The sequence below is a fragment of the Hippocampus guttulatus genome, chromosome 7 (assembly GCF_054856545.1).
Source record: "Hippocampus guttulatus isolate MCC_2025c chromosome 7, RoL_Hgut_1.0, whole genome shotgun sequence".
Taxonomy (NCBI): Eukaryota; Metazoa; Chordata; class Actinopteri; order Syngnathiformes; family Syngnathidae; genus Hippocampus; species Hippocampus guttulatus.
The window spans coordinates 18,256,382-18,271,128 of NC_141267.1; the positions used below are offsets into that span (position 1 = coordinate 18,256,382).

Genomic DNA, 14,747 nt, shown 5'->3' on the forward strand with positions numbered 1-14,747 from the left:
TGATTCAAATGGTTTTGATTTATTATTGATTCATAAATATGTATTCATAAATGTGTATTATGTTTAAAATTGTCAATTATATTGAATGCATTCATCCATTATTATTTAGACGAACTCAAAGAAGATCATGGCGTGTCCAGTTTGCATCAAAAGCATTTTTGCTCCTATTTTTCATGAGCGTAACTCAAAGAGCCAAGACTTTTTTTTCTCCAGTAGACACACAAAAGGCCCAAGTCTCTTATTGTTCACAAATCTGTCAAAAGCCGTTTTGGTGAGCATTTCTCCTTTGCCGAAATAATCCATCCAGCTCACAGGTGTGTCCAATATAGTAAAACTGCAAATTTTAGAGTGGCTTTTTATTGATGGCAGTCTAAGGCACTACCTGTGCAATAATTGTACTGTCTATTCAGCATCTTGTGCTCACCAGCGCAGATTTAGAAAGATTTGTCAACTAGATTTGCCAACTATATTGGCAAGAAAATAGGCCTTTGAATTTTCAGCTCACGAAAATTGGGAGCCTTTATATTTTTGTTGAGAAATGTAAAATAAGTCACTCAAGCCATAAAATGAAGCTAGCAAATTTCTTCCGAAAGTTCAAACAATAATAACAAATGAATCCCGAAAATGGCTTTGTGGGTAAGGTATGTAATGTACTCTATGTATGTTATCATTTAAGTAACTTGTCTTCTGTGTTACGTACGAGCCTGGAATGTTGCCGAACCTCTTCAGTAAGTTTCCCCCCCCCCCCCCCCCTCATTACTTTTTGGTCTACTTCTTTTATGGAAAAAAAAAATTGAAAACAAATCATATTTTAAAAAGGGTTATAAATACTCCAAACATTCGTCCTTTCTTTCATTTATTTGTTAAAAAAATATCAACAATAAAATTAAAAAAAACATGCGCACCAGTAGCAAGGTTTTGTGACGTGACAAACCGGCCGAGTGACATTCCTCTAGGATGAAGAAAAAAACAAAAAAAAACAAACATCCAAACTCTTTCAAGAATTTGTCCTTCAGCAGACCCGTTGGACGGGATAGGACTGTTTTTGTGTGTGTGCTCGTACTTGCCTTCATTCCTCCACGGGACCTTTCTTAAGTGTGCATGAGAGTTGTGTGAGAAGTTTTACTACAGTGGTTTTCACTTTTAATGGTCGATATGTTGGGGCAACAATTAACATGAGAGGCTAAACCGACTGACTGGTCGTGCGTACTTCGGAAGGACCTCAAAATACGATGGCTCAGGTGCGTTATTTCACAATCTGTCCTCATGGAGACCTGACATCGACAACAAGCGAATGTACAGGATACTTTGTCATATTGTTGCTGTGACCGAGCCTCAAATGAGGCTTTAGTCAAGCTTGTACTAAATATGTTTTGATCATTTTTTTCGAGGGTGTGTGCAAGAGAGAGGCGGTACGGCACCACGGTCTGGATGTTTAAGAGGGTGTGTGGATCAAATATTTTGATATAGGCTGCTATGCACTCTAATTTTTGTGCTCTAAAAGAGAGATTTCCAAACGGTGGTGCGTGTACCCGCTGGGGTGCGCAGTGTAAAATCAAAAACGGTGTTAAATGTCTGACTTGACTTTGTTTTGTTTTTTTGTCACATGGTTATTTTTAATGTGTGCGCAAGGGACAGGGGATGTGCCACCTCAATCTGGATGTTAAAGGGGGTGCGTAGGTTAAAAATGTGCAACTTCAAATCAATGATAGCAATCGGCGCCAAACTTTGAGTGGCAAATTTGAATTATGTTTTCACATTACATTTTGGGCAACTGGAGAAGGTGTGCCAAATCAGTCTGAATGATAAAGGGGGTGCGTGGCTTAAAAATTGAAAGAATATTTCAAATGTGCAACTTCAGATGAATTTTATCTATCCGCACCTAGCTTGTGGTGGTTAATTTGCATTATTTTGTCAAGTAACTTAATTGGCAGGGATGCGTTGTCTCTGTGGGGATGCTGAAGGGGGTGCGGAGCTCAAGAATTTTAACATTTAAAAATCCTAGCAGCAGTCATTTCTGTGCTGAAAAGGGATATTCCTAAATGTGCTCCTGACATGACATAACGTTAGCTGGAGCGCTGCATGACAAGCTGGTTCTTTATTTTTCTCTTTTTGTTCGTCAGAAAAGAGGTACACCTGACCTGTTGAAAAATTGGGCAAGGCTGCCTGGAAGCGGAAGGCAATCCCGAAAATTTCTTCACAATAGTATGTTCTATACGCCTTCACTCGTCTAAACACGGCATTCTGATTAGTTTTGTGGAATATGAGTTAAGCAGCAAAATCCACGCGTTTTTACCCATCTCGGGATGCGGCCATTTTGCCACTTTTTCTCGACTGAAAATGACCTCATAGTTACTCACAGCTCATGTGGCAATCACAGATCACCTGTTTTCTGAAGCTGAGTCATGATTGGCCGTTACCTAAGCAACTGTCATGTCATTTTCAGTCGACAGCACGTGGCAAAATGGCTACCCCCTGAGATGGACAAAACCAGCTTAACTCATATTCCGAACACAATATTAATCAGAATGCCACGTTTAGACGAGTAGGGCTGCAGAGAACTTAATCTTGTAAAGAACACTTTTTTTGGGTTGACTTCCCTAATAAGGCGTAAAGACCATTTCATATGCAAACATGACAGTTTACAAGTCACCTGGAGATAAGCGTTGTCAGCCGAACAAGGGGCGCACCACTTTGTTATCAAAACAACATTAAGAGTACAATGCTTTCAGCTTTTGCAGGTGAGGTTGATATTTTGCAGTTATCTTTTCACCAGCAGACGATGGACTTAAAGGCCCTGAGGGCTAAATTCCAAGAGGCTGACGTCCTGTTGAGGGAACCCGGAAAAAAACCCACCGTTCCAGACAAACCCAGGACAGTCCCTCCTCCCACCAGCCCCAGGCACTACCTCCCGGCAGGGGCCCGTCCTTCCCTGCTAACCTCCATCAACCAGACCCTGGAGGGAAGGACCATCATGGCCCCCAGGGTGGTCTTTAAGGATGAGAAGAAGGAAAGCAAGAAACCTCTCATCAAGAAAACCTCGATGGACAAGAATGACGTGAGGCTTCAGATCAGCAAAGAAAAACTGACCAAGGGAAGAAAGGAACCGTTGGATGAGAATTCACTGTATCAAAAGTTGAAGAAAGACGGCGCTAAAGACAAGAAGCCTCAGCTGGTGACCACCGGGGATCTGGTGTCAGAACCGGCTCCCTCTCACGTTCTCAACTCGAAAAAGATGCAAGATTGTCTGGCCTTTAAATGGCCTGCAAAAACTAATCTGGACAAGGTTCCATCCGATCCCATATTGGACACAGCCACAATGGACAGTCCTGTACTCGCTGCGCTCATCCCGACACCTCCTGAGTTTGACGACGTAAAACCAGAGACGCAATTGATGTCGCCAAACTCTTTATCCTCACCCGATTCGGATGTCGCAATGTCCTTCTCTCCTGGCTTCACCCCACACCCCTCCTTCATTCCTGATATTCCAGCTCCTTATCTCCCATCTCCAGAGAATGAAATGCCACTGGAGATGAAAACACCTCCCTTTCCCATTTCCATACTTGACCATCAAGGTAAAATTAGCCGAGTGCAACCCCCTCAACCCATCTACCACACAATCTCCATCCCACCAACTCAATACTCCTCCCTTATGCCGTCCTCTCCTGAGCCTGCACGTGGCGCTGTAGGAGCCATAAGTATAGAAGCAATGCTGAAGTCCCGGCCCCCGTCCCCGCTCGAAGATCCCCTGTCGTCTCTCGCAGGTTCAGTTTCAGCTTTTTCATTCTTAGAGAGGGCCGAAGACATGAGCCAAGTGAGGAGGTCCAACGCAGGCGACCACAGAATACTCAGTGCTCTACAGAAGGCCTCCAGAAAGCTCAACACCGAGTAAGAAATACACATCACGACATTACTGTCCGAATGTGAACAATACTCAGACTTACGACTGACATTTCTGGTCTCAGCTCTCAGACAAACAGTTCCGTTTCCAGTACGCCGCCTCCTGAGGATCTCCACCGACCTCAAAGCCCCAACTTTTCGCTCACAGACCTCCCACCCATCGACCTCGACTCTCGGGCCATACAGCACAACAGTCTCAATCGTGGTAAGTCCTCAGCAATCTCCTGTCTTTCGGGCTTTCCGTTTGAGAGATGGCCTCATATGTTATTATTGCGGGATAGTAAACTGGCTGACAATCAAATGCGCGGCATCTGTGCTTGGTTGGACTACTAGTCTCCCTTTGAGTGATATGATCAAGGCTGTTTTTCCTGACTGCTGTGTTATTTTCATAAGAACTGGCAACAAGTGAACTGAATCAGTCACGACGACATAAGGAATTTCTCTGAAGTTGTAAAGAATTTTGTTGCCTTTGGTGAACCATAAAATCATCCCAAAATACTCTGATTTCTTGTTTTGTCAAGAGATGGACAAATGTTGTAAAGCAGTTTCACTGCAAAGGTGAATTTATCTGTAGAGTAAATCTGAAGGCCAAAGTTTGCCATGCAATCACCTCCCAACAACTTTCTCAGCTGGTTTGGTTTCCTCACAAATCAAATTCTGTCACTCCCATGAGCTTACCCTACAGGTCATCCACCACTGAACTTCCTCTGACTGCATTCCATTCAAGACATTAAATGTAGTGAAACACAGTCGTCGGATGTCAAGCTTAACAGAAGAGATAACATCAAGAAATGTGGGATTAATGAGGTAAAAACTGTGCACAGGGCAAGCCTCTGCGACGTTGGACGTACCGGAGCTGTTGGATGTTTTGCCTCGTCAGCCCAGGAATGTCCCCTTGGACCAGGCTCCTCTGGAGGTTCCTCCAAAGAAGCCTCCCAAACCAGTCATCAAAACACCCAACTTCGACCCTCCGCCTCCGCCAGCAAAGTACAACCGTATGTTTACTACTTTTGGACTTGAAACCAAATGCATGTATATGATGTCCCAAAAGAACGTACTCACTTTTTGACTGCCCATTACAGTAATGGCCAGTCACACACTGAGTAGATTTTTTTGGGACACCCTGTTTTAACAGCTCTCTAATGTTGATTTTTGTTGTACCTAAGCGATCCCAGTGCCTTCCAAATTGCCAGAGATGCCCTCCAACAATCAGCCAAAGTTTGGGGGTGGGACTGCTGATGCATTTTCTCAAGGATTGGTGGTGTCCCAATCGGGCAATGGGGAGTACAGCGGCCCAGATATTCCAGACGGAAAGAACCTTCCACCGTTACACAGCAACGGTATCATGCTAACGGGTCCCAAAGGACTGTCGACGTTTAACAGCAAATTACAGGACCAGCCACCATCGTATCAGACAGACTCCTCCTTCCCTACCTCGCTGGACGGTCAAGCAATCGCAGTGTAAGACGCATGATTGAAATGTTTTTGACGCAGTGTGATTTTTCTCGAGTTTTTCACTTTTCTATTTGTTCTGCAGAAATCAAGCTCACGGCAACAACTTCCATAATGACGTTTACTCACCTAATTGGAAAGCAAAGACTGATATGGGAAGGAAAAAGAAAGGACCGCCAAAGAGTAAGAACTCCGAGAACTCAAACTGGAGAGTGATAGTCAAGGTTGTGTGCGACGGTACGCTAGGTATCTGAAATCTATGCAGGGTACAATGACGGCACAAGACGATCAAGGCGTTCTGGAGCGTCAGTATATGTTCTGTTCAGTTAAGAAATGATGGTGTTGGTTATGTTCTGGGGCTGCTTTGCTAAACCCCACCGCTAGTCTTGAATCTGTGATGGGTGCGATTAGTATGAAGACGAGCAAGACGATTTGGGACGAAAGGTGGCTCGCTTATAAACATGAAGACTGTTGTGTTGTATCATTGCATCATGTAAATGATTCATCATGAAATCACTGCAACGGCTCTTCTATCACAGATCCATACGCCGAGGCCACCCGGGAATCTGTAAGTGGATTTGTTTATAAAAGTGTGCCAGAAAGCGTCTCAATCAGATGTAGACTGAATCAAGCCAACTGTATTTTTTGCAGAATGAAGGCAATAACAAGATAGGGTGGTTTGGAAAGTAAGGCCCTCATTTTATTTTACTATTGTTATCATCATTTATATTTCTGGTATAGTTTAGCATTTTGCTGTTATTTTCAGTTTTTTTTTTTAACTTATTTTGAGATATTCATTTAAAATTCTAGTGTTAATTGCATTTTATTTGTATTTCATTCCAAAATTTTATGTTGTATTAGTTTGATCATGTATATTTTATTTGTTTACTTTTTATTATTTTGGTTTTGATTACAATAATTTTATTTGATTGTATTCATTGGTATTTTCTTTGTACTTTATTTTTATATCTCAATCAAAATTTCCGTTATTTTTTTTTCTTTGACTTTATTGTTGTATTCATATTTTACTAATTTACTCTTTACAATTAATTGCATTTCATTTTTACTGAAATGATATTCGCTGTGGTGGACAGAGGCGACAGGAAGTCCACGTTGGCGGCAGAGGGGCCCGACAGCAAAGAGCTGAAGAAGCGAGAGAAGCAGCGATTGGAAAAGGAGAAGAGGGAACTGAAGGAAAAGCAAGAGCGAGAGAAGAAAGAGCAGAAGGAGCGGGAGAAGCGCGAGAATGAGATCAAGAAGAAATTCAAGGTGAGTTCAAGGCGGCAGATGATGCTGTCGTTGAAATGGGGCGGTTGGAAGGTGGCGGCCTACAAACCTGTCGGCATTCATTCCTCCCGCTGGACCGGCTGAGCTCGCAGGCGGGAGGGGATTTTATTGCGTCACGGACATGACTTCAAATGCAACATGGTGGCCCAAAAGCAGACCATCACCATGCTATTCTGACTTCCTTGCTTCCACTTCAGACCTTCTTTTGCTTCTTCCTTTCTGATCTCCTCCTTTCCTTGAATCTATTCCTCTGCCTTCCATCACATCAGGTTTTTTTTATTCGTGCATCTTTCCTTCCTTTTTTTCCTACCTCCACCTAAGGTCTGTTTTTCTTTCCTTCCTGAACTCCTTTCCTTCACTTGAACCTCAAATTCTGACTTCCTTTCCTCAATCCTTTGGCTTGAGGTCTGTTTTTCTTCTTTTCATTCTTTTCTTTCCTCCCATCCTACTCGCCTGCCTTCCATCCTTACCTCATTCCTCCCAACTCAGACCAACTTGCTGACTCATTTTTTCCTTCCTTCCATTACCTTTGTTTTTGGTCATGTATCTTTACATCCTTGCTTCCTTTTCTTAAACCTGCTTTTGTGCCTTCCTTATTTACCTTCTTCCTTCCACTTCAGACCTTCTTTCCTCCCTGACCTCCTTCTCTCCCTCTTACTTTACTTTCTGCCTTCTTTCCTCACCTCATTCTCTCCACTGAGGTGCTTTTTCTCCACCTTCCGTACCACGTTCCCGACCTCTTCCTTCCGACTTTCCTTCCTTCCTCTCCTCTTATATCCTTCCTTCCATCAACTCTACTTTTTATTCATACATCATACTCATCCTTCCTTATTATGCTTAAATCTGCTTTTCTGCCTTGGTTCTAGTTCATGTCTGTTTTTCTTCTTTCCCGATTCCTTCACTTTAACCGACATTCCTGACTTTGTCGTGTCCTTCCTTCCTTCCTTCTGCTTCGAAGCTCTGCTTTTGCTTCTCCTCCTTCATCTTTCCTTGTTGCCTTTTTTCCTTACATGTCAGTTTTGCTTCCCCCCCTTCTTTTCTTTGACCCTTCTGTCTGCCACCCTTCATTAGTTCCCCTCCCTTCCTTTCCTGAGACCTGCTTTTTATTTTGCATCCTCCCTTTCTTTGCATAAACTACTTTTCTGCCTTCTTTCCTTGCGTAACTATCAAATACATTTTTTAGAATGCACTTTCTTTGTTCTTGACTCAAATGATGCAACATGCGTTGTTAATCACAGTACCTTGAAGAAGAAGTTACTTTCAAAAGTGTCTGCCCACTTTAAGCCCACTTCGTGAAAATACATAAACGTGTTTATCTGCCTTAGATCACAGGTTGTGAGGAAGCCATGTACCGGGCAACGGTTACCGTGACAACCAAAGGACGCAAGGACGACCTGCCCGTCCAGAGCGGCGACAACATCAGCATCATTCGCACTACCAACTGCCCAAAAGGAAAATGGTTGGCCAGGGACTTTGCAAACAACTGTGAGTCACACCACATTAAAACGTGCACGTTTCTTGAACCAAAAACGGAGTCCTGATGGGGTTATTTGTTCTCTTTAGACGGGTATGTAGCGGTGGACCACGTGGAGCTGGACATCAAGGAGATGCTGGAGCTAGGGAAGAAAGCATCCAGCATTCATATGAGCAGCCCAGTGGAAACGGACTCCGTCATGCCGGGAAGTAGGTATGTGGAAAGAAAGAAAACAGCCATACACTTATGCTTATTCCATTCAGTGTAATCACAAGCCAAACGTGTATATACACAGTCTGCAAAAAAAAAAAAAAAAAAAGGGACAAAAAGTGGACATACAGTCCTGGCCTTTTATTGCTCGGCAATGATATGTGCTGGACGGCAGTTAAAGGTGCTTTTTGAAATGAAAAGCCAATTTTCTTCACCTGTTTTATTCTCAAAACAAAATGTTTCACTGTGAGCTTTTGAAGGACAAAAAAAGAAAACAAACTCATTCATGAATACTGGTCATGCTTTTTACACACAGTAAATATATATTTTAGTAAACAATTTTTCTTTAAAAGTCCAAATATTAATGAGAAATTGTCAAAGAAGCAAACTTCCAAGACAGCGACCCTAACATACTGTCGCTGTCCAACATGCAAAAAAAATATATCTTTTCAATCTACATTTCCTTTATCACGAAAACAACAAAAGATACATGCCTTCTATTGGTTGACGATATGTATTTTAGTCATCATACATTTGTTGGATTCATGATTTCATTTTTCCAACCACCAGGACTTCAAACCACTACCCGCTATCAGCCGAGAGCTGTAAGTGTTTTCTTCTTCTTCTTTTTGCTGTTTCTCATGATTAAATACGTCAACATTAGAGTCACTAGACACATGTTTAATGTTTTCTAGTCTCAGATGACAGTGAGGAATGGACCGCCGATGACGAGGAAGCGCTCTCCTCCCCGACGTACCCACAGGCGCCCCTGTGAGTTCACGCTAAATTTGGCTTTGTTCTTATTGTTGTTGCTTTTACTCATTTCCGCCTTCCGTGCGCCATTGTAGCTCCACCAGTCTGAGCCACAACCACGCAGTCTCCATGCCAGACATAGGTACCGATCACTCATATTTCTATTTCTTAGTGCAGTGGTGCCCTGGGATACGAGTTTCATTTGTTCCAAGACCACACTTGTAACTCAAGACACTTGAATTGCAAATCATATTTTCCCTGCTGAAAGAATGTCAATGCCATTAATCTGTTCCAGCACGCCTCGTCATGTTTTTAATAAGGAACATAGCAGTCTTAAATATTGTACTTTGTAATACATACAGTAATAATAATGAAAAATACATGGAGTTGGACTCTGCTCCTCAATAAGATACAGTGGTATTAGTCATTCTTTGCAGAGGATAAAGAGTATATATCTGTGAGTATTATATTATTTGTCTGTTATACTCGCTGTCCTTTGTAGCCACTTGTCTATGTCGTATCCTAATTTGTATGAGCAAGAAGCTAGTAGACTAGGTCAAAATATTTAGAATGCATAACATGGAATTCTGTTCTGTTGATTTTATGATTAGGGATTAAACTTCAGGGGGGAGTGGCAATAAACAGCTTGAAGTCTCTTTTTCCCGCCGATCGATGGCTTGTTTCGAAAAACTCTCAAGTCAGGTCGCTTGTATCTCAAGGTATCACTGTACTGTCCTATCCCATCTAAGCAGGAACAACAAATCCCAGCATGCACTGCATTTACTAGACTACTCCTAGTCTACCTGACTGTGTGTACTGACAGTATGTCTTTGGCTCCTCTCATAGCACACGCAGACCTCAACCACCAGCACAGGCGCAGTGACGTCCACGCAGGCGGCACCAATGTCCAGTGAGTTCACTGCCTCCTTTCACACTGACTAGTATGATTTATCTTGTATAATCTGTAAAACAATGTCTATGTTTTGTGTCTCTTTTGATCAGAGCCAAGAATGAAGCGCTTCAAAAATTGGCTACATTTTTCCAATCATCCAATTCATTACAGCCAACGGCCAGGTAGGTCTGATGCACTCTAATACTACTACAACATGCCTCAATTTGTTGCGGGTCCCGGCCAGCTTCCTACTGGCGAACTGACCGATATAGGCGATCTTTTGACTGGTGTGCGCTGGAAATCTGAGAAATATGGCACATAATTCAGCGATGCAGGACAGCTGCTGCTCTTTTCTCCATTTATCTTTATTTACATATTCATTTTAACTTTTGACTGCAATCATGAGATAGTTGTCGTGTAGGCGTTACATTGAGGCGCTGGTTAGCACCGTAGTTGGTGAACATCGTACAAAATTATCTATTGACATCTCAATGTTGCCCCGTACATATCTACCAAACTTAAACTTAATTGTGACCTCGATTGATGAATATTTCAAGTTATAAATGGTCTCACAAAACAAATTAAGTTCATAACTTGAGGTTCCTTTGTATTCACTTTTTACAACAGATTAAGTCTATCTTGCAATTAAGACATATTACATTTGCACTTAATGAAAACAGAATGGAATAATCATAATGGCTGCCTTCTAGCTTCTCACCACATTTGAATGATGAACTAGATTAGAACATTCTTTCCCGCTGCGCTGAACGGACGCCATTTTAAACAAGGCTGTAGCCGTCGTCGTTGCTAAACTGGTTAATAGCGTTGGCCCCATTTGTTTATACACAATTATAGTCACACACAAAAAAAAATGAAGTTACGAACCTGGAAATCGAAGAAATATGGCACATAAATTAACGGCGAAGCACATCTGTTGCTTTTCCTTTACTTTGATTATAATAAGCCTCATTTCCGCTGTCCATCGCGAAGTCCGTGTGAAGCTGCGGGCGTGTGCTGCCACCTAGTGTCTATCTTGCAAAACAATATGCCGAAAAAAATCGAAATACAACATATTGTGCCACAATGTATCACAATAAACGACTTTTTTGTCTTTATTTTTACAGCACCAGCAATGAACAAGAAACGAGTAAGTCATCCCTCAAAATTCATCTTTGTCCAAATGTATTCAAATCATGGCAGGCAGAGGAATAGGCTTCACAACGGAGCCCAAGGTGACATTTCAAAATGAATAAGGTCGTCTTTAAAACGTTGAACAATGATAACTAAAAAGTTAGTGAAGAGAGAGTTCAAAATGAGTTATGAGAAGTTTTTTTTTTTATCAGTACAGTTCTTTCTAAAACAAAGGAAAACAAATACTGACTGAAATCATGGATTTGGCTGATCGACGCCACTAAAGAGACATAAGCCACGGGGCTGTCTTAAATTCTTGGGCAGCCTGCTACCAAAACAACATCTGCTATCTCGACCTTCCCCTGATGAAAATATGCACGGAAGCTAGTCCCCCTCCCTCATACATTCCCTTGATTCACCGTCTTCATTGTTTATGTCTTGTGACCTGTTGTAACTGTCATATGCTTGTGCAGGAGTTTTTTTGCCTCACTCAAATTATCCTCAAAATGAGGGTAGCTCGAGCGTGGGTTTTTTTCTCCCTCTCTCCCTCCCCTGTGGTTTCTTTCTGACCTTCGGGTTGAGTGAACGCTGGCGCTGCTCAACCCGTATTGTTTTGTGTTTTTTGTTATTGTAAAGTGTCCTTGGGTGTCTTGAAAGGCGCTTATAAATAAAATGTATTATTATTTATTATTAAATATACAAAGTCTTAAATGTAGCCAAACGACACCTAGAAGTTGGTGAGAGATGATTCAATATTTATAAGGTTGTTTCTAAGACACAAAACAATTACAGTATACGGAAAAAACGGTGAACAACAATATAGAAAGATGCTACCGAAATGTGGTGTTGAAATCATTTTTTAAACATCAATACGGCTGTTTCTAAAACAAAGGATAATTCTATGAAAAGGTCGATGCCGGGATGGTTCAAAATCGATTGGGTACTTTCCCAGATGTTGAAAAGTGGCGTGTGTGAAGAGGCAATACATAGTGTAGAGGCGATAGATAGTCTAATTCAATAAAGCCTGTTGAAAATTAAAACATTCCACCAACTCATTCTAAATCAATCACATTTTAGTAGGGTGCAGTACAATTATGGTGGCCATGAAGGATAAAAACAACAAAACAAATTCGAACATACTTACTGCCAACCCACAGAAATCAGGGACGACAACAATGAAAACACATCGCACGAGAACAAATAAAAACTGCACCGAATTCTTGTTGGCAGAGCGCAAACTTGGGAGGAATGAAGAAATACCGATTGCAGGAGCACTGAGTGTGACCTTTTACCTCTCGTCTAGTCTGAGATGCGGTGCGGCGGATGAGTCGAGGCTGACTTGTTTGAAGAGTTGCCATTTGATATGCTCCGGCAAAAAAAACACGACAAAGGCCATCTCGTTTGGGAGTCGAGCGCTCACGTAGGAAGTTCCCCAGAGAGGAAAACACACACAAAAAAGTGTCTTTTGCGAAACACAAACATCTTGGGGAAATTCAGCTTTCTTTACCTGATGCAGAACCTCTTGAAAAATTGGAAGTCGTACACCCGCTTTACGTGATAAACGCTGATTTTAGGTTGATCCAAGTTTTTTTCCAGAATTGTTTGAGTTTAACTTCTTTTTATTTTAACGACGGGTTAAGTTTTGGCTCGGTCTTGAAGTCAGTTTCAAATTCGGGATTCAAGACTGAATTAGTGTTTCCAAATTATGGTTTGAAATGTGGCTTCCCAGCCTGGGTTAGGGTTTTCTAAGTAAAGGTTTCAAGTTGGGGTCTCCAGCCGAATCATTGAAAATTGTACCTACTTGACATTTAACATCGCTAAAAATCAAATCAGCTACCAGAAACGATTCCAAAAGAAAACATTGTGAAAGAGACAGAATCAAGATCTCGTCAATGGATAACTTGCTGACAGCGTCGACAAACGTCCTTCGTTTTGCCCTCGGCATGTTTGTTGGGCGTCACTTGCCAACTAACGCACCTTTACTTTGCTCTTCAGGGCCTGTGCTTGGCAGCCAACATGCCGTTCACCAGTAAGTTACACACGCACACGAGTCACTCCAGGGTGCTGCACGAGAAAATAAAAGAAAATTGTCAAAAGTGATCAAAGTGTTATTAGTTACTTATTATTCGCTACAGGTCTGGTTTTAAACTTCAGTCGCCATGTATTCTTCCTCTTTCTATGTTGTATCATGTCTGTAATAAAGAGGAAATTGTCGACGGTGATTTTCATCATATAAGACATGGAAATGTATGTTGTGAGACTTAAGAGGAAATCATCCATAACTCATAATATAACAGGTGTTGCATTTTGGAAGTAAACCTGTCCAACCATTAAAAAAAAAAAAAAAAAATCTGCTTTGTTTTTGCCGCAGGCCTCAGGCAATGGATTTCGAACATCCCGATTTGCTCATTTTACCTCCTCCGGAGCTCTACGCCGACAAGAGCAAGTAGAAGAAGAAGAAGACGACGGGTGAGGGTGCATCCAAACTGCTGCCGCTGAGGATTGAGTGCATGTCATCTGAGGTGTTTTGTTTAGTTTTTTCTCTTCTGTTTTGCAGCAGGAGGGGGTGGGGGGCGCCTTTCTTTACACTGTGACACCTTCCCCTTTTTGGACCTTCTGGATGTTATTGGGGGGGGGGTTCTTTTTTTTTGTAATTATGTGCACTCCCAAGAGGGTGGACTTTCTTCTGGACGACAGGCTATTTTGAGCACAGAATTGGGATTCCCAGGAGAGAGAAACAGGAGCAACACAAAAAAAAACCCGATCGGCTCAACTTGCAGGTTCCTCTCCAGCCTTTACCAGTTTGCAGTGTTTAAGTGTATGAGGAAATACAATTGCATTTAAATATATAATCGTCATAACGAGCTATTATACTTTGCCGCTGGCTTGCTCCCTTCACAGTCGTCCAAATTTCATCTGGGAATTTCTTTGGTTAGCCTCACAAATTCCAGACATGTACGCGCATGGGCCTAAACATGAGGTACGCACGCGATTCAAATATTTGGCAGACCAAAACGTGTTTTCTTGTCCTTTAACGCTTACACAACAATAAATAAAATTAATTACAGACGGAACATGTTTTACAATATTTTGTCCTTTTGTGTAGGTGTACCTAATGTTCAGGCCATTATGAATATTGTTAAAAACGCTTACGTTAAGATGGTAACTGGTGACTTTAAAACCAAATCATCCATAAACATCATTGAGCTCGCTTCATTTAGGAAGCCTCCGAGACCTTCTCTCTGTCACGTGTCTGAAAATATCAATGGAAACACAGCACGTAGAACTTTTGTATGTTTGTTTACGGTCATTGTTTTTTTTTTTTCAATAAATACTCATTAAAGTGCAAAAAATCATAACAGCAACTCCATGCAATGCATAAAGAGATCAATCCAGGGCCTTCACAATCAGGCAGAGACGGTGTATACACAAATGCACACACACACACGCGCACCCACACACACAGCTGACAAGTACATCACAGTCCACGGCCTCAAAGGGAAAATAATAATGCTGCTAATTTGTCATTATAGGCACACAAGTAGCAAGTGGCTTCCGTTGGGGGCGGACCGCCTTTCTTCGCCCAAAAGCAGGTTAAGTGGTGAACACGACAAAAAATTTAATGAATGTTTTTTTTTTATGTGTTTT

At 41.8% G+C, this 14,747-nt stretch overlaps 1 protein-coding gene across 4 annotated transcripts; it reads left to right on the plus strand.

Moving 5' to 3' along the window:
* The first annotated feature begins 1,014 nt into the window (after positions 1-1,014).
* Positions 1,015-14,458, plus strand: LOC147202793 (uncharacterized). Of its 4 annotated transcripts, none has more exons than XM_086116025.1 (20): positions 1,016-1,241; positions 2,777-3,888; positions 3,966-4,105; positions 4,725-4,895; positions 5,067-5,361; positions 5,438-5,535; positions 5,892-5,920; positions 6,004-6,038; positions 6,447-6,621; positions 7,965-8,124; positions 8,203-8,326; positions 8,894-8,928; positions 9,019-9,094; positions 9,172-9,218; positions 9,923-9,986; positions 10,079-10,150; positions 11,093-11,115; positions 13,095-13,128; positions 13,471-13,568; positions 13,657-14,458. In XM_086116025.1, the coding sequence occupies exons 1-19, from the start codon at positions 1,233-1,235 to the stop codon at positions 13,547-13,549; spliced, it is 2,778 nt and encodes a 925-aa protein (XP_085972151.1). In that variant the 5' UTR covers positions 1,016-1,232; the 3' UTR covers positions 13,550-13,568; positions 13,657-14,458. The 4 variants fall into 4 exon arrangements, with proteins under 4 accessions (XP_085972154.1, XP_085972151.1, XP_085972152.1 ...); XM_086116026.1 differs by having other exon boundaries at positions 13,660-14,458; XM_086116028.1 differs by lacking the exon at positions 13,657-14,458 and having other exon boundaries at positions 1,015-1,241; positions 5,076-5,361; positions 13,471-13,635.
* The last annotated feature ends 289 nt before the right edge of the window (positions 14,459-14,747 follow it).